Here is an 18,838-nt window from a genome sequence, read left to right on the forward strand (position 1 = left end):
TGATTTTAGTACGAAGTATCAAGTTTAAGTACTAAATTTTAAAATTATCTAATTTAAATTAGATTATTTCGGACATGGTAATACAGCGTATAACTTGAAAAAACAGGCTGGTATTTGCCCACCCTGCCCATTATTACCAGCCGTCCCTGATTGGTTAGGTACCTCCCGTGAGCATCGGATTTCCAGACGTTCGGATTCTAGCACGCTTTTTTTCTCCCGAGAGCACACTGGATTCCAGCGACTACTGTATAATATGGGAGTTAGAAAACACATGTAGTGGCGAATGGAAATGAAGGAAGGTAGCATGAGAAGAAGAAAAAAGGGAAGCGTGTGGCATATCATTATGGCGAGCGTTGATCTCTGTCTGACTTCTGCAAACATCCTCGTATTTTCAATTCACCCTTTCAAAACAACATTTCCTCGTCCATGCAAATCAACGGTTACACTAACCGACGAACCGACTCTGAAAATTCGCGTTGGAATTAATTTTGGGTAAAAAGCGAACCATATTCAAAACGAACTGCTGCGAATGAAGTCAACTTCTGCCATAAATAAATCTGCTTCTTTCTAACTCTAACTTTTGTCAAAGTCGCCCAGAGATAAATGAATGCAATCTTTCGTTTGACGTATACTCATATAAATTACTAATCATAACATAGCCTAATACTATTAAAACCAAGAGTAGAAAATAAACAAGTGCCAATCATTGCACAAGAGTTACATATTCCACTACAAACGATGTCGTACAACACGAAGTGCCTCTTAGCAACAGCGTCCTCACATCCGTTGTTTTCATGTACTTGGTAGTAAACTAACAGAATGGCGGACGCCGAAGAAAATCAAGGTAATAAACCTCTTGCATTGACTATGTTTACAAATATCTTGTGTTTAAAGAACGGATTACTGGTTATGTGATTATTTAATCAAAGTAAATTAATGGATGTTCGATAAAGTTTTATTTTCTTGCAAAACATCATAGACCTAGTCTGTCACAACTTAGATTTAGATCAGTCCTGAGTCTGAGCCAAAGCTCCAGTCAGGCATTGCCAATAATGATCAATGAATGTCGATATCCTCATCATGATTTTATACAGATATATATAACAGATATATATATATATATATATATATATATATATATATATATATATATATATATATATATTTTATTTGCCTGTAGTCACATGGACTCTTTCGCATTTCAATTGATTCATGGCAAATTTGCACACATTTCACATTTCAAATAAGGATTTCAGTTTCAGGGCACTCGTTCTTCGACATTGCAATTAGAGTAAACAAACTCTCTCTCTCTCTCTCTCTCTCTCTCTCTCTCTCTCTCTCTCTCTCTCTCTCTTTCTTTCTTTCTTTCTTTCTTTCTTTCTCACTCTCTCTCTTGTCTCTGTTTCAGGTCGCCTTTAACTTGATAATTTTTCATTCAGGCTATTACCTACGTTAAAAGCCTTAATGATTTTTTGGAGCACGTTTTAGATCCACGTTTATATTTCTTGCACGTCGTTGTTCTTATATTTTCGTGTTTAGTATGGTTGGGTCCAGAAATTCAACGTTTATTTTAGTCAGTTTGCAAATACAGAACACAAATCAAAACATAATTATTAATTAACAAAATCAAACTAATCATATTATTGTAAATAATCAAGAAGCAACAAATTACTTGCCGTTGTTGATAATACCTACCTACCTGGATACCTCTGTACCTACCTACCTACCTATAATGATTTTTTTTTTACATTATCTATGAGCTTTGTACACTTATATACCATTTAAAGATAAAGTCTCTTTAAGAGTTAGAGACAGCTTAAATATGAAAATAGTACACAAAATAAATCAAAATTACTTTTTTTATATATATTTACTTAGAACCCCAAGTGGCACAGGAACCTGAGGCTGATGTTCCAGACGCAGAGACGGAAAACCAACAAGAAAATGGCGCTGCTGATGAAAAACCAGAAAATGACAATGGTAGTGATTTTATGACACTCTCAGTCACATTTAGTGTGGTGTATAAATTTAATATTTGGCAATCATCATACTATAGATTTTAAAATTATTTTGCCAGATATTTTGATAACTGTTGCATTCCAGACTTTCAGAATTCCTCTTTCACGTAGACAAGATAAAAAGGTATATCTTTAGTGACCTTGATGATTCAGATTTTCAATCAAATTTGATAAACAGCATTAATTTTAAAATCTAAATTAAGCCAAATGGTTTAATGACATGAAGATGAAGCTCAGAGTATAATGTTGGTTAATTGAAGAGCAAAGAATAGATTATGCAGTAATTATATATTTTTTTCGCGGCTCGACAGGTGAAGGCAAAGAAGAGGCTGAGTTTAATGCGGAAACAACAGAGCAAGAACCTACTCCAGGCGATGCAGGTAAAGCACGGATGACAAACATAGATTATGCTTCCCAATCAAATAAGGATATCGATAGAATGAGTTTGGCACCGTTTAGTCCTTTTTACTAAATTAAATGCAATGATTAGAACAATTCCCAAATTTACAAGATTTGTCATGGCTAATTGTTTTATGAGAGTGAACACATCTCACAGATGAGAGTGAAAATATTTCAACTCACTTCACTCATTTTTTGTAATGACAGGCCACAATACCGGACATCTTGTCTTTCATCTATGAGTTATGAATTTCATTCATTCTATAAATCGTTCTGATAAGAGATGCAGTTGTATTCCTAAAGTCTACCTGACCTGATGATAAAAATCTAGAATTGATCAAAATTATAATTGAAATAGTTTCATCTGATCTGTTAGTAGTTTTATATATTGACTCCATAAGTTAAGATCAAAGTTTTAAAGGCTCGATCTCCATTCCTTTTATTAGTTGCTAAATAATTTTATAACGATTATCCCATTCCTGCACAAGAAACAGGTTCTATTTCAGTTCTTGAAGAAAAAGGAGAAAAAGAGGATGAGGCCAAACCACAAGACATTGTGGGGGATTTTGGTACATGTTTGAGTTTGTCTCAGTTTTTTTGTTTTGTTTTAGCTTTTCTGTAAGAAGAAATGAACAATTCTCTTCCATTTTTATTTGTGTTAAAGACTGGATGGTTGCCAACATTTCTTCCAATTTTAGGAACTCACTGATGTCATTTACATTACATTCCGATGTGTTAAATAGACATTGTTCCATCATGACTTTGGGCTAAAACTCATTATGTCTCTTTTTTCCATTTTGAAATATTAATACCTTTATCAATACAAAATCTCTCTTTTGACTTATCATTTTATTGTGATTTAACACAGATTTGATATCGATTTAAGTGATATCTGATATCAATTGCTACTTAAAATAAATTCCACATTTCTATTTATATTATGGAGGAAAAATCTTAAACAAAAAAAAAGTGGTAAAATCAACTTTGCAAGTTCTGGAAAACCACTTTTCAATTGTAACCGCTTAGTGTGGAGCATGATGTTATTAATATTTATTTTTGGAATGATATACCTTTTAAACAATTTAAAATTCAGGTCAGGAAGATGATATTCCTTCTCAAGATGTTGTCGGGAAAGAATCTGAGGCCCCCAAAGATGAAGGGGGAGTAACAGAGGAAGATGTCCAAATTGAAAATCAAGAGGACCAAAATGCTGTTGTTGAAAACGAAGAAAAGGAAATCAGAGTTGACAGTGAAATTACTGAAGTTCAAGATCAGGAGAAAGAGACAAATGAAGAAGCTATAACAGAAGATGTGGAAGATGGTGTGAGTGCTGAAAATAAGATTGAGGATGTTGTAAATGAAAGTGAAACTCAGCCAGATGAAGTTGAAAAGGAAGAAACCAAAGAGAGTTCGGGACAAGAAGAAATGACGGAAGGTAGACAGCGGAGTTATTCTTGGCATGATATTCCCTTTATGCTCGACATCATGTAACATGCTATAAGCTCTAACCCTTGGCTGTAGTGCGTAGAAATAGAGCTAGTGGAAATCTTACTGGTAGTTTCCTTTTCAAACTTGTTATTTAATTATTTGTTATTTTATCCAGCTAAACCTATGCCGTCTTGCTGTACAGTCATGTTTAGATAATCAAATGTTCTTTTTGTAATTATGTAACTGGATTACTGGAAAATTTAGTGAATTAAATTAATTTTAATTGTTTACAAATAATGCCCCCACCATACACACACACACACACACACACACACACACACACACACACACACACACACACACACAAAGTCACCTCCATATAATCTTATTGTTACATTACTGCCGGCATGTAGGGCATCAATCTGCATTGTTAAGACATTCTAATTATTCGATTATTAAGGCATGACTGTATCTCCTATTTTACTTTATCATAACACCATGTAGTTATTTTTCGCATTTTAATATCATAGCAGAGATTGCTTTTATTTTCCTAACTGATACAAATGAAAATACTGACCATTATTTTCTCTTTCTTTCTTTGCTCATGATTTAACCTTTATATATTTCAGTGCCTCAAATGACTTTAAATTATAAATTAATAAATAAACTGAGCTTTATATATCGCAATTTCCACTAAATGTACTCAAAACGCTTTACAAGGGGTCCCTGGTCAACAGCAACATTTAACATGTAGGACAAGACATGCCACCTGTAAGGCGATATTACAATTTTTCGGACAAAGACACTGCTGTTAACGGCCAGGTACTCATTTTACACCTGAATACAGTGAGAGAATGTGAGTAAAGAGCCTTTTCCAAGGACTCAACTATGCGCCGAGTGCGAGGCTCGAACCCAGGACTTTCCGATCTGAAAGCGAGTGTCATACCACTAGACCACATAGCCGCACAATCATATATCAACAGTTATTCCTGTCAAACATGGTAAGAGCCAAGCCTAAAGAATTGCAATGATGCTAATTTTATTAACAATCTATGTGCCAACTTCGGCAATCTTTAATTGAGTGAAAAGGGTACCATTGATCATTTGAGATATTGTTCCACTTCTTCACGGCTCCATTGCCATCTTTTTCTTTTTTGTTTTTGTTAGAACAAAAAAAAAAAAACAAACCAAAAAAAAAAAAAAAACAAAGAAAAAAAAAAAAAAAAAAAAAAAAAATAATAATAATAATAATATATAGTGAGTTGAGTCTAAAATTAACTAGTAAATCGGAAAATTATGGAATGAATCTGTACTCCCTCTAACTGTTTGGAAAATTGATTTGGTGTTAAGATTGCTTGTTTTTCTTTGAAATATTCTTTATTTCAATTTAATCATGAACGTTTAAGTTTTGTGATGATTATTTAATATCAGGTTGATATCAAAGTAAAAGATCAACAACGAAAATGATGTAAAATTTTGATTTTTTGAAAAAAGGAGGGTATGAAATTATCACTGACATGGACATAGAGTGGAGCTGGCGCTTTCCAATCCGTTGATTTCCAAAAATTCTCTGGTTTGAGAGTTTTTGACAAATTTTGGGTCAACTCAATTTGTTAAAAATTTATGAACTAAAAGTTTACTCGGCCAATATGAACTTAAGATGTCCTTTATATATTGTAGAAGCGTATTGCAAGAAAGGGTCATTAGAACTCAATCAGTAGATCAGGTACAAACAGATCTGGCTCAACTCAGTCAGCAGTGATTGGCCATCAAAGTCTGTAAGATCAGAGGGAAAATACGTTGGAATAAACAAGTGTCCTATCCAAGTTTATTATTGTCAGTTTAATGCTATAAACCTTTACAAAAGCCTGTTGCCAAAGATTACAATATAAGGTGTTAAGTTCGAGAATGAAGGGGGGGGGGGGGGGGGGGGCGGGGTTAAAAGAGAGAAGCCGACCGTTTTAAGAGAGCACTTTAATGAAACAAGCTTAAATATGATTTTTCTTACTTTTTCTCTGGAACTTTCCAAGTGATCCTAACAACTTAGAATAATATCGACTTAGATGAAAATCAACTTAATCATTATTGATCCTTTCTACTCTGTATTATTTTTGATATCATTTCTATATTGATAGTAGTTTGTTTGCCTGTTCAACAAGTTAATCTAGTGCGCTGATGAATTGTTATCATTACATTGGTATCAAAATATTTTTTTTAATGCTTTGCTCTTTGAACTTTTTTAAATAGATGTAGACTAATTATTTGTATATTTTGAGAATATGCTAACCTATTTTCTTTTTCTATCTAGCCTAACTAAAATTGGTTTGTTAAAATCTATATACAGTTTCTCCCAAAATAACTCTATGAAGTGCTTTTTTATCATCGCTATTATTTTCAATAAAAGAAACGTTTATATTTAGAACCATGCATTATACTAATTATACGAGTTTCCATCATGTCAAATTGGCATTTGATAATATAGGTACAGGCAAGAATAGAACTACTTGTGGAAAATAAATTTATTTCTTTCTCTTTTATTGAATTTCTAAGATTAATTTATTAATTTTCATTTTTTTTTAGGATATTAAGAATGGTAATTTTGACCTTGGATTTAGGGACAGCGATTTCATTTACAAAATTGCCTTGTGGCTATTCACAATGTATGTGTTACTATTTTAAAGAAGTAAGAGTTATTTCTTATAGATTGATAATGATTCTATTTTTATTATTATATTTAATTATTTTTCTTTATACGTACCAAACCCTTATTATAGGTCAGATGCCTGAAGGTGATGCTGAAGAAGGGGCAGCAGAAGAACAGCCCAAGGATGAATCAGCTGATCAAGAGCAACCTCCAGAGCAAGAAACTGAAAAACAGTCTACAGATCAAACTTCCGAAGAACAGCCTGTAGAACAAGCAGCTGAAGAACAACCTGCAGACCAAGCAGTTGAAGAACAACCTGCAGAGCAAGCTGCAGCGGATGATCAAGCAGCTGAACCTACCCAATCACAAAATTCTCAAGACATTAGTGCTTCAGAACAGGTTAATTTTGATTATTTTTTATCCAAATGCTTTTTATTTTATTCTATTAATTAATTAATTATTTCTTTTTTTTTGGATATGATTCTTTTCTGGCAAAAAATAGTGTCAGACCAAATCTAGTGCCAAAAAAGTTTCATTATATTGAAACATTACTTTGATCAATCTTTGCTTAATTTTATTTTTTTACTAATGTCTTCTAATGTCAAGAGAATGTTTATCTCTTTATTTGAAAGAAAAGTTTGCTCTACACCCACCCTTTTTCTTTGGGGTGAAACAAAACCTTGAAAAAATGTTCGTTTGACAGTCAGAGTTGGGAAATTATTTAAGCTTTCGAAACATTAATAATGAATTATAGGGGTATACTACATTTGTTGTTTTCATGCATCTAAAACTTAACTACAAATGATAATTGTACTTTAAAAAATAGAAATCATTTAATTATGTAAATTTTTATATGAAATTAGAGCGCATTTTATTCTCATGGTACTTTTTAAAACTGATTATAGGAACCCTCACAACCAGAGATTGGGGAGAAGGAGGTAACAGAAACCAGTCAAAATGAGGAGACCCAGGGCCAAGTTGTACCACCAGATATGCCGAGTGAGGAACCAACACAGGATGAACTTATCAAGGAGAAAACAGAGACAAGTGACGTCCTGACTGCCACTGCTCCGACTAAGGTTTACTTTGTTTTTGTTTTAGTTTTAGTTTACTGTGGCTATGTGGTCTAGTAGTATGACTCTCGCCTTTGGATTGGAAGGTCCAGGGTTTGAGACCCTCTCTGAGTGGCACATAGTTGAGTCCTTGGAAATAGCTCTTTACTCAAATTCTATCACCGTACTCGGGTGTAAAATGAATACCTGGCTTTTGACGGTGTTGTCTCTGTCGGAAAAAATGGTGATATTGCCTAACAGGTGTCATGTCTCATCCTATATGTTAAGTGTTGCTGTTGGCTGGGGACCACTTGTAAAGTTATTTGAGCACGCATATGAATGCTCTAGTTTTTTTTAAAAGCTTTTTTTAGAAGGAACTTTTAAAAATCGCAACATACTTTCGGCTTGCGGACAGGGTTTCACTCCAATAAAGAGTTGTTACTTAGTTTAAATAGCGTAAGACACATAGTTTTTATTACTCTCTTGGTGAAAAATGCAATATTACAATGGAATAGGTTTTGATTTGAAAGATCTATGGAGATATTATTTATGAATTGTGGTAAAAAATAATTAGGGTCGCTTCGTTTATTTCAAAACAACAAATCTAGTTAAGAGTAACTGAGTTATAACCATAACTGTATGTGATGCATAATACACTTTTGACAATCATTCTATACATTCTTAATTTCAGGATCCATCGTTTCAACAAGAGGTCTCAATGGGTGAGTTTTAATAAATACTGTACTGCCTGAAATTGTGGAAGTAATTTTTAAAAAGTTTAATGCAGTGGTCTCTGTTTATGAACATTCAGGCTACAAGCACAATCTGGTTATAAGCACGCCCGGGGCATGAAAAGAATTTTTACCATATTAATTTACCCCTTTATAATCACGCTCCTGAAGAGGACATAGTTTATAATCACGATCAATTTTCTGACCGTCATCAAAAAATTACAAAATTAAAAGAAAATGAATAAATAACTATACAGAAGATTGATAAACAGGGTTAACAGAAAGCAACAAATAAATGCTCTGCAAGTGACGTATAACTCACACCTTACTATTCTATTCCCCAAAAAATTAATAACTTAGTGATAAAACGAACAATACACATCCATCGTAAAATCTTAAGTGATAACAAAAGGCAGGCATTAAAGGGGGAAGTGGTGAGGCTATTTGTCCACTCGGTGGTGACATTGACATGGTGCTGGAAATAGGATAAGGGAAAAGAGGGCTCAGACTGTCACCAGATGAATCAGATCGTGACAGTCCTTTTGATGACCACAGTTTGTTTATGTATGTAAGCTATGAAGACATGGTTTTTATTAATCTCTTGATGACAAAGATTGCACCTGTTCTCTTAGTCTGTGACTTTCTTAATTTCATGCATGCGTCTGTTGACAAGCCTATTTTTTGATACATTCCTACACTGCTTACCAACAATTCAGATATTAAACAAGCAATTATAACCATCAGACTTTATCTTCAACTTCATGACTGAGAAAAAGAGCCGGAACCATTTTATAGAAAAAGAGAATGACATAAACACGTGTTTTCAATCATAAGTCAAACAAGCTTCTTTACCTTACAGTGCAATGCTGTCGAATATTGTGAAAGACAAGAAAGGGTTTGTTTACCCTAAAAACTAGGATTTTAAAAAAGCTTTAAAGATGACTTTTTAATGGATGAATGGCAGTTCCAAGCCTGTAACCCGGTGCATACCATCATGTAATCATTTGGAAACAATGAGAAAAAAGTGCTTATTAACAGAGACCACTGAAAAACACCTTCAAAGAAAAATTAACAAGGACAAAATATCAAGCAAAGGTCACTGTATCGTAGAAAATACCTTATAATAAACCAGCATCCAATCATAATTGTTCAAAGCAATACTTAATATCTGTTACAAAAAGATGGATAAATTTGTCCCATGGGGTTCACAGTCCAATGGAACCATTAAACCATATCAAAATGCAAAGTGCAAATGGTGCTTAAATCTGTTGATCTTAAATCTTTTGAGTATGTAACATTCTGATTATTTTTTATGATGTAAGTTCATTATTTGTTGTAAAGTTATTTAATAACTATTATCTTTTTCCCCTTCAACTTTCAGATGAACCAACGACAGTAAGTATTTCCTCTGTTATTTTTTAAATTTCTACTCCTACGGATTATGTAAAAGTGTTACCTATAAAAATAATATATATTAAATAAAAGGTTATGTTGCATTGAATTTTGGACTCAATGAATTTAAGAAATTTTGAAAAAATACAAAATGGATTTTTTTTCCTTTGTCTGTAGTTTGTCTCTTATCCAACCCCCCTCCCCACATTTTACATGTGGCTGTACTTGCAGACATTTAAAAAAAAATATAGCATTTAAGACTGAGTTTTGGATTCAACAAGACCTTGGATATAACAAATATTGACTCCAAATTCCACTTAGCTCAGTGTAGCTGATATCTACAATATAAAAATAAACACTCTCGTGGGCTATGTGAAGCCAATATTGTCCTTTTACTGAAATGAATTTTGAAAAATGTCTTTGATTATTTGATGAGTCTTATTAACTATTTTGATGATCGAGACTCTTTCAGTATAATATATTCTCTTCTTAAAAATTTTATACAAGTTTTTCATCATTCATTAAACTTTTTTATCAACCATTATCGTCATCAGTCTCCAGACAGAGATGCCATCCCCGAACCCCCAGCCCACCTGCCATCTCCAGAACGCTCTCACACCAACATTGAAGGTCAAATGTCTACATCCGCCCTGGTGTGTTATTTCAAATAATTGTTCATAAGTAAAATAACTGAAAATAGCTTTTTTTGAATGTTCTGCAAATTAGAGAGCCGCCACTGGTGTTAGATAAAAATCTGAAGCGGTTTGTATGAAACATTGCCAGACAAAACAGAGAGAAAAAACTAGAGAAATCATCCCAAAAAATAATCCTGCTTTAACAGTATTTTTCTTTCTGCTTCATCTTCGCCTGGTACTGTCTCATGCTCATACAAACCTTTTCAGATTTTTATGCTCAACATTACAAATTAATTCTAATGTATTGTCATGTTCAATGTGCTTTTCAATGCTTCATTTAATATCTCTATGCAGTGCACATCTCCTGAAAGGCTTCTTTTTGAACTAGCACTCTTGCTCTCTCTGTCACATATTGGTATCTGGGTCAAGCAGGATTATCAGTGTGAAGTGGGTTACATAAGGACACTAGACTGAGTGGGTTTTTATAATAATTCATTTGATATACATTTACAAATGACTACATTGTAAAGTGTTGACACCCAAACCTGTGTAAAATATATTTAAAAAATGCTTAATGGTTATTCAAATAAAAAACAAATTACTTCATTATTATACAGTCAAGTCTCTCTAATCCTTTTTTTTTTTTTTGAACTCCACAATCCGGATGTTTGCATTATCCAGACGGTTTGCCCCGGGGCGGATATTTTCTTTTTTATTTGTACACCGTAATCTGGAAATTTCACAATCGGGATATGTCTCTGTAATCCAGACAAAAAGCTGGGAGTAGCGGATTATGGAGATGTGACTGTATATCAAAATGTATGAAAATAGAATAATTTCTCATTGTTTTGTATTCATCCGTCTTTAATTTTTAAAGTAGATTTTATATCCCTCAGAGCTTTTTCACAACTTACATTTCCTGACAGGATGGATAGATATAATTGGAATTTCTTACTTTTATTAATAACAGGGATCAATTTTGTTTCACAATATTTGTGAGTGGATCCCACAGAAATCTACTCCAAATTGTTTGGTTTTTATGACTGATGCATTCAGATTTATCAGGCTTACTAAATGTAGATATTGATTAATACTGGCATACAAGGAAGAAAATGTTTTATGTGTTATTTGTCTTCTTGTTAAGGCTGATTTTTTCTCAAATCCGAAATGCTCAAGCAGGATTCATTCTTTATTTATGGCTTTATTCAATGGTGTGTTGACATTATACTACTAAAAGTAGCTTGCCTGAGTGATCGCATTGAGCATGGTTAGTTGTAAGTATATTTTATATTATGAGACCAACAATATAAAGTAAAGAGGAGGCTCTAGATACGCCTAGGAATAATTAGCTGTGTTCGCATTAATCTGAATAAAAAATTAGAAACGGAGTCCACTCTTGTGTAAAGCTTAGCACTCTCACCCAGGTAATAGTCAAGATGCTCATGTTTTATAAAAATATGTATTTTATCATGACAATGAATTTCTTTAAATATTCATATAAATAAATGGATACTATTATTATACTCTAATATTGTACAATCTTCCAGAATATTGTTTGGTCTTTTGGTCTCAACCGAAATGTCCCAGTGCTGAACCTGAGTGATGGAGTGCGTGAAGCCATTATGTACCCTTGTGCTCACGTCGGAATCATGTATGACTTCAAGAACAACAAACAACACACTCTTCAGGCTCATGTATGTGATAACATGAAGCTATTATAATTTATATATTTAAATGCTTTTTCTTTGTTTTGATTTTTTTTTGTGTGTATGTGTATATTGTGCGGCTTTGTGGTCTTGTGGTATGAAGGTCCTGGATTTGAGCCTCGCTTGGCGCATAGTTGAGTGCTTGGAAAAGGCTCTTTACTCACATTCTCTCACCAAACTCAGGTGTAAAATGAGTACCTGGTCGTTAACAGCGTTGTCTCTGTCCGAAGAAATGTATTATCGCCTAACAGGTGTCATGTCCCGTCCTACATGTTAAATGGTGCTGTTGGCCAGGGACCCCTTGTAAAGCGCTTTGAGCATGTTTAGTGGATATTGCGCTATATAAAAGCTCAATTTATACAATTTTTTAGATGTTGAATTCAAGGCTGTTAAACAATTGTATTGAGTACTTTGTCTCAACAGAATTAAATAAAGAACATTCACTAATAAAGAGAAAATTAATTTTGTTTAAATGTGAAAGCTATTTCTTATATTTTATTACATATCAATTTTTTTTTTCATACGCAATCACAGCTTAATCCCATCACATGCTCTGCAATCTCCCAAGACAAAAGATGGCTGGTCACAGGGGATGTAGGACCAGATGCAATGGTCAACATTTGGGACACATACACCGGGTTAGTCATCTAATTAATATTTATAATACTTTATTGACAGATATGCAACAGTCAACGTAATCCACACTTTCAAATGCCTCATAAAAAAAGAAATTATTTGATAGATCACAGGAGAGGGGGGGGGATATATCTTCAGAATCTACCTAAAAAGGAGCCAAAATAAAGCAGATATCTGCTTTAGTATATACTACTGCAAAGTGGGCATTAGAAGTTAAGATTCCTTCTAAAAGAAAACAGGTGCTGACAGCAGGACTCAAACCTTAGTCTTCCGGGTGTCATTGCAATACTTTATCCACTTATCTATCTCACTCACCAAAATAATTACCATCACTTAATTTGTTTGAAAAGTACATACATTTTGATGATATTAAAGAAAATTGGTCTTGTTATGTTTCTTGGTGTGATACTGTTATCAAATTCACTTTTCATTCCTTTGGGGGTTCCCGATAGCTGAGTTCGTAGAACACTCACCAAACACATAAAGGGACCAAGATTGATCCCAAGTGTAGTCAAGTTTTTTATGTTCCCCCCCCCCCCCCCACCCCCTCCATCCAGCAATGATTGGTGGTAACTTGTCTGTTATATTTGGTGGAAAGCATTTTGTGATAAATTAGCATCCTACATCCTATCCAAAGGGTGGCTAGTAATTGCTGTCATCCGTTTCACACTAGAGAAACCATAAAACTCCAGCTCCATGGGTCTAATGGTTAAGAAGGACTACTTTTCTTTTCTTTCACGTATTAAGTTGCATCATCAAATCTTTTACAGAATTCCTATTCAGACCATGTTTGATCCCAACGCTGCTGGAGGAGTGGTTGCCGTTGCTTTCACACCGGATTCAAGATATCTGGCCACCATGAGTGCTCTTCCTGTTCAGGTTGGTATAACTTTATATGAATTTTTAAAAAAATAATAATAAGCACACGGCTATGATACACAAAATTTTCTTGGGAAATGAATGCATAGAGCACAAATGCTAAGACATTAAAAAAATAAATTTCCTTTCATTCACCGCATGGGATTAATGTCTCTTAAGGTCTCTTTGAAAATAAGTCAAACATGAACCCTGGACTCATGTGTTGTGTAGCATTGACAATTCTATTTGATGCAGATCTGAACAAGTGTGAATAAAACTTTGCCAGACAAAGCAAGAAAAAAGAAATACGAGAAAAAATACATCCCAAAAAAATCAGTCTACCTCGACTGGGGATCGAACCCAAGACCTTGGTAATCTTGTGAGGAAGAGGTGAAGTTGGTTGGAATGTGCTGGAGAGAGATAAAGAAGAAAACAAAGAACAGAATACAATGGAGATGTACTGTTGAAGCCCTGTGTTCCACAAGAAATGTAAAGGATTAAATGAATTAAATGATTCACAGAAAATGTTGATATATTTTATCTTTCTTGATTAATTTCAGACTTTGGCTATTTGGGACTGGACTGTGGATGGAGATGTTCCCATCTGCTCTGCTGATTTGAAGCCCGAGTATGGTGTACAGAATTTTATCTATTTCGATCCAACAGACATCCATCACTTGGTTACCAACAGTGAATCTCAAGTCATTTTCTTCCATTGGGTATGTTTAAAGTCATTGCAAAAAAAAAAAAAAAAAAAAAAAAAAAAAAAAAAAAAAAAAAAAAAAGGAAAGGTGTTTTGCTAAAGCGCTTGACTAAGCCATTTGAAAAATGAAAGATATAAGCTAACCCAAAATATCAGCTTGCTTATAAAGTCAGGCTGACTTTTTTTTGGCAAATTTCATTTATTTTTTAACCAGTTTTGATTGATGCTAATACAGACACTACCTTTTCAGGTTAAAAAGAACAATCTTGTCAGGAATTTAAAAAATAATATTTTGATCAGCATAATACAAATGTCCATCTTTTAAAGCAGTGTTGACTTAATTGATTTACATTACTAGCGATTGTCAGGCTGCAGATTAAATATCATTACTACCGACTATCAGGCTGCATATCTCGTTCTATGAGTTGAGCGTGTGCTATTCCATCAGCAGTAGATTTTTTTTAATGAATAAAAGATTGTTAAGAGCTTAGAGCAAGGGTAAAGGCTACGTTTTTTAAAAACCACTTTTCCTCGCTGGACATTTTAAAATTAAACCTCCTTTTCATATTTTCCATTTGCCTGTGTTGTAATGACCCTCTAAATATATCTGCTGTTTCTTATAGGTAGATAATTAGTCACACCTTTCAATGTGCTTAACCCTCTCCTTACCAACAATAGGAAAATCATCACATTCCTTCCGATTCAGGCAACATTTTTCTCATTCTGAATTTTATTTATTTTTTTAAATTTTTTTTTGTACATCACAAAATTTAAAGAAATCTTTTCGTTATAGTTATAGCCCTTGTTTTGCTGAAATATAAACCAGAACTTACTGCCTTTGTTTTGAGTGAAAAAGTCTATTATATTTTTGTGTTGATTGGGTGTGAGGTTTTTGGGAAAATTCAGATAATGTCCGGTAAGAAGAGTTAAAGTGCCTCAGCCAAGAACATCATTCTTTAGGCCAGAGTTGTGCAATCATTGTCAAAAACCTGATCAATGATCATGCTCAATATCTCTTGACATTGTTACAGAACAAGACGCTTAACTGCTAGGCCATTATAAATTTTATCTGTCTTTTCCAGGAGGATCACAACATCGAGTTTTTTGCTCCACCTTTGTCTGATAGTGACTTCAATAAACCAGTTGGTCGCTACACCCAGTCACTTTTCCAGATAGGGATTGCAAGAGCATTGACAGCGACATCTATTGGCAACTTAGTGGTATGGGACAACAACAGGCCCCTGTCTAGTTGTAAGTGTAAACCACAATTAACCCTTTACCTGTAGGGTTTGAGTTTATTCTAATTTAATATCATATTTCATTGTTTTCATACAGAGAGCAGTTACACTGATGCCACGTGGGTTTCAGTGAATCTCGCATCCCATCACCGTTACTGTTCTCTTAGTACAAATGATTAAACTCGTATATATGCTGTTGTAAGTAAATAAATAATTTGTGACTATATGATCTGAAATAAATTTATTCTTTTCGCTTAAAGGTTAAGGACTTCTAAATTAGTCTTAAAAGGGGAACTCCTAGAACATGTGATATTTGAACTGTTCCATTCCCAATTGATTTTGTCTGCAGCATTAAACGGACAGTATCAATAATTACTTGCTATCCATTTGATAGGATGCCCTTGCAAAGTATTGCCTGCTGGGCCTAAGAGACTCAGCTACCCAGTCACTCCAGCATTAACAGGGGAGTCAGAAAAAAACAAACTCGACTGCTCATGAGAACGATGGTGGCCCCTTTGCTTGTGAGGAGAGTGCTCAAAAAAGTGATCTATCATTACACCTAAGTGAACTGATTCAGGTTTAAAAAAAATTACATCTACATGAAATTAAGCTCAGTCTTCTCAAAAACACTTGTCTTCGTAAATAGGTTAGGACTACGCAGTTCAATGAAGGACGAAATGGCCATGTGAATAATACATATCCTGGGTCTGACAACTTTTTTTTTTTCATTTTCAATTGTAAATCTTTAAGAAAAAATTATCCATTGGATTAGTGGGAATTTTATTTAATGAAATTGGTACTGGGACTTCCATGTAGTTCAACTTGTTTGTATGTTAACTCGGGATCACAAAGAAAAGAAACTGCTATACATTAGTACGAGTAAATAGGCAAAAATTATACAATTTTGTGACAGACCACTTTGGTCATTATTAGAGAAACCCTCTATAAGGAAGTAACCATTTAAACAATTTGAGCGGTGTTCAGTTGTGTAATAGTTTTAATATGATAATTATGTGTTATACTGGCATATATAAGTGTAATTCTGGACCATAAAACCTGAGGGTTTATCCCAATTCTTTAGCACTAAACGGGTTTTAAATTATTCTATATATAGAATACTTCTGGTCCATTGCAAAATATTTTCCTCATGATCAAATAGACGTGGCTCTACACTCCAATAGCTCAGTTGGTAAAGCACTCACTTCTCACACAAAGGAACTGAGATCAATCCTAGGTGAAAGCTAGATATTTTTTTCCCCGACCCCAGTGTCCACCCAGCAGTGATTGGGTAGCTGGGTCTGTTAGATCTGATGGAAAGTACTTTGTAATAGTCTAGTGTCCTATCCAAATGGTAGCAATGGGATTCAATAGTCTGATGTCACGCTGCCCAGCAATGGCGGCCATCTTGGTTCTAAACAAAGAAAATCAGTACTTTTTATCTTCATGCTGGCTAGAACTTTTCATGTCTTGTGATCAGAATGTGTAAAAGTCAAAACATGATCAGATTTATGGGGTTTTTTTCCTCTGGATACACTTTTATGCTCGTCGGAGAAATATTTCATAAGGGCGTCTGCCATTGTTACGATAGTTTAGAGCCAGTTACTAAGTTACCATGCATCATTACAAGGGAAGTGACGTTACGACTGTTGAAGCGTATTGCCATTGTTCATTTCATGCAATAGAAACTGGGATAAACTCCGGCTCCATGGGTATAATGGCTCTTAGGGACTTCTATAATCAGTCCGAAATTTAACTCAGATTTTTCCAAATTTGAATGAGTTACATTTTCCATGGAATTGAGAGCTCTGCTCTTAAGTTGTTTTGCTTCCATTATAACTTCCTAGAATAGATGATGAATGTCATTTTATTCACATCAAAATGGTAAAGGATAAGGGTTTTGCTGTTGGTGATGACATCGGAGATGATGAAGTTGATGATAATGATGATGATGATGATGATGATGATGATGATGATGATGATGATGATGATGATGATGAAAAAGGAAAAATTATACCATTTTAAAATCAGCGTTGTCAAAATGCACATTGAACTGTTTTGATAAAGCTTAATTGAGATGGCCTTTATTTTTGCTTCAGTGCAAGTAAAACCCGAGGTGTACGTGTGGACAGGCGATCCAAGTATTAAATTATATTATGTTGATATTTGAATTTATTTTCTCTGTTTCATTATGTTAAAGAATCGTTCCCCCGTTCCCATTTTATTTTGTGGGTTTTTTAAAAATTGAAATTTTGTGCAATTTTCAGCAACATGTTTCCAAGTTCCACATTTCCTTTTCATTCCTTATGATTCTCCTTCACAGATTTTATAAATTTTATCCATTTATAAGAATATTGTCTTTGGTTAAAATCTAATATTTACTGATGGAGTTTGCGTTTTTCTAATTTTCATCTAATCAATGGTACAATTAATATAAAGGCCAACAATCTGCCTTTAAACAATGAATTGAACCATTATCGTGCCCTTGTAACCATGTGACAGGGGCAGTCACCAGAAGTTGTTTGCACTCTTTGTCCAATGAATCAGATAGTTAAAGATCTTAAGAACAATGAAAAGGCTCTAATTGGACAAATTGTGTGAATTTCATGCACTTTTCTCTATGCTCTAACCAAAATCCACACTATCTTGCCTTTTTCAACAATAGCAATTTGTAATATGACACGGTTTTCAAGGAGATTTCCTAACAATGTTTTATCGCTTTGTCTTTGTTGAGCACTAGAAAAGAGAAGAACTTGACTTAGTCGAGTAACAATGAGCATTGTCAGTACAGTAGCTAGATGGACTGAGTCAAGCAACAATGAGCATGGCTAGTAACTAGATGGATTTAGTGACCTAATGTTTTCTGATCCCTGGGTAAAGCATTTTACTTTACACACATAATCCCTCTTACCCTCTTGATTCTAGTATGAATGGCAAAAGACACTGACGGATTTTTTAGCAATAGATATTAAAGGATACGAAATGAATTTAAGTTCTAACCGACAACTGAAAGGCAATCTGTATTGAACGAAATAGATTTTTGTTTTGTATGGCTAGTGGAGGGAACAAATGTGGCATCATGTAATATATGTTATATTTTGATATGGGACTAAAAAAATTCAAACAATAGCTAATATAAAAATAATTCTACAAAATATAAATTCTGAAAAGGTGACAGCAGAGGTTTACAATATATACATTCTAGAAAGATAACAGAACAGGTTTATAATGTTTCTAACCAAATTGGAAGAAGTTGTTGAACGACAAGGGATTGAATCTGAATCTTTCTCAAAGCTGCGATATTCATTTTTTACTCAATAAAAAGAAATACAATGTGCAAATTTACATAATTGCTAATCTATTGTATACATTTTAACAATTTGAAAGATTTCATTACTTTA

The 18,838-nt window shown here is 33.9% G+C and overlaps 1 protein-coding gene across 3 annotated transcripts in view; it reads left to right on the top strand.

Moving 5' to 3' along the window:
- The first annotated feature begins 693 nt into the window (after positions 1–693).
- Positions 694–18,838, top strand: part of LOC144967889 (cilia- and flagella-associated protein 251-like) — a 34,131-nt gene continuing 15,986 nt past the window's right edge. Inside the window, exons 1-14 of one of the 3 annotated variants that reach the window (XM_078905633.1) lie at positions 694–844; positions 1,879–1,980; positions 2,330–2,398; positions 3,511–3,852; positions 6,620–6,888; positions 7,395–7,568; positions 8,233–8,263; positions 9,654–9,667; positions 10,219–10,317; positions 11,847–11,993; positions 12,540–12,643; positions 13,412–13,520; positions 14,060–14,218; positions 15,285–15,453. In XM_078905633.1, coding sequence (XP_078761759.1) covers positions 820–844; positions 1,879–1,980; positions 2,330–2,398; positions 3,511–3,852; positions 6,620–6,888; positions 7,395–7,568; positions 8,233–8,263; positions 9,654–9,667; positions 10,219–10,317; positions 11,847–11,993; positions 12,540–12,643; positions 13,412–13,520; positions 14,060–14,218; positions 15,285–15,453 — 1,813 coding nt within the window. In that variant the 5' untranslated portion in view covers positions 694–819. Of the gene's footprint in view, positions 845–1,878; positions 1,981–2,329; positions 2,399–2,909; positions 2,987–3,510; positions 3,853–6,619; positions 6,889–7,394; positions 7,569–8,232; positions 8,264–9,653; positions 9,668–10,218; positions 10,318–11,846; positions 11,994–12,539; positions 12,644–13,411; positions 13,521–14,059; positions 14,219–15,284; positions 15,454–18,838 lie in introns of those variants that run through there. The other 2 variants (XM_078905634.1, XM_078905635.1) reach the window with 2 other exon arrangements.

This window comes from Berghia stephanieae, chromosome 3 (genome assembly GCF_034508935.2).
Source record: "Berghia stephanieae isolate SIO BIC M18660-M18661 chromosome 3, UCSD_Bste_1.3, whole genome shotgun sequence".
In the NCBI taxonomy this organism is placed as follows: Eukaryota; Metazoa; Mollusca; class Gastropoda; order Nudibranchia; family Aeolidiidae; genus Berghia; species Berghia stephanieae.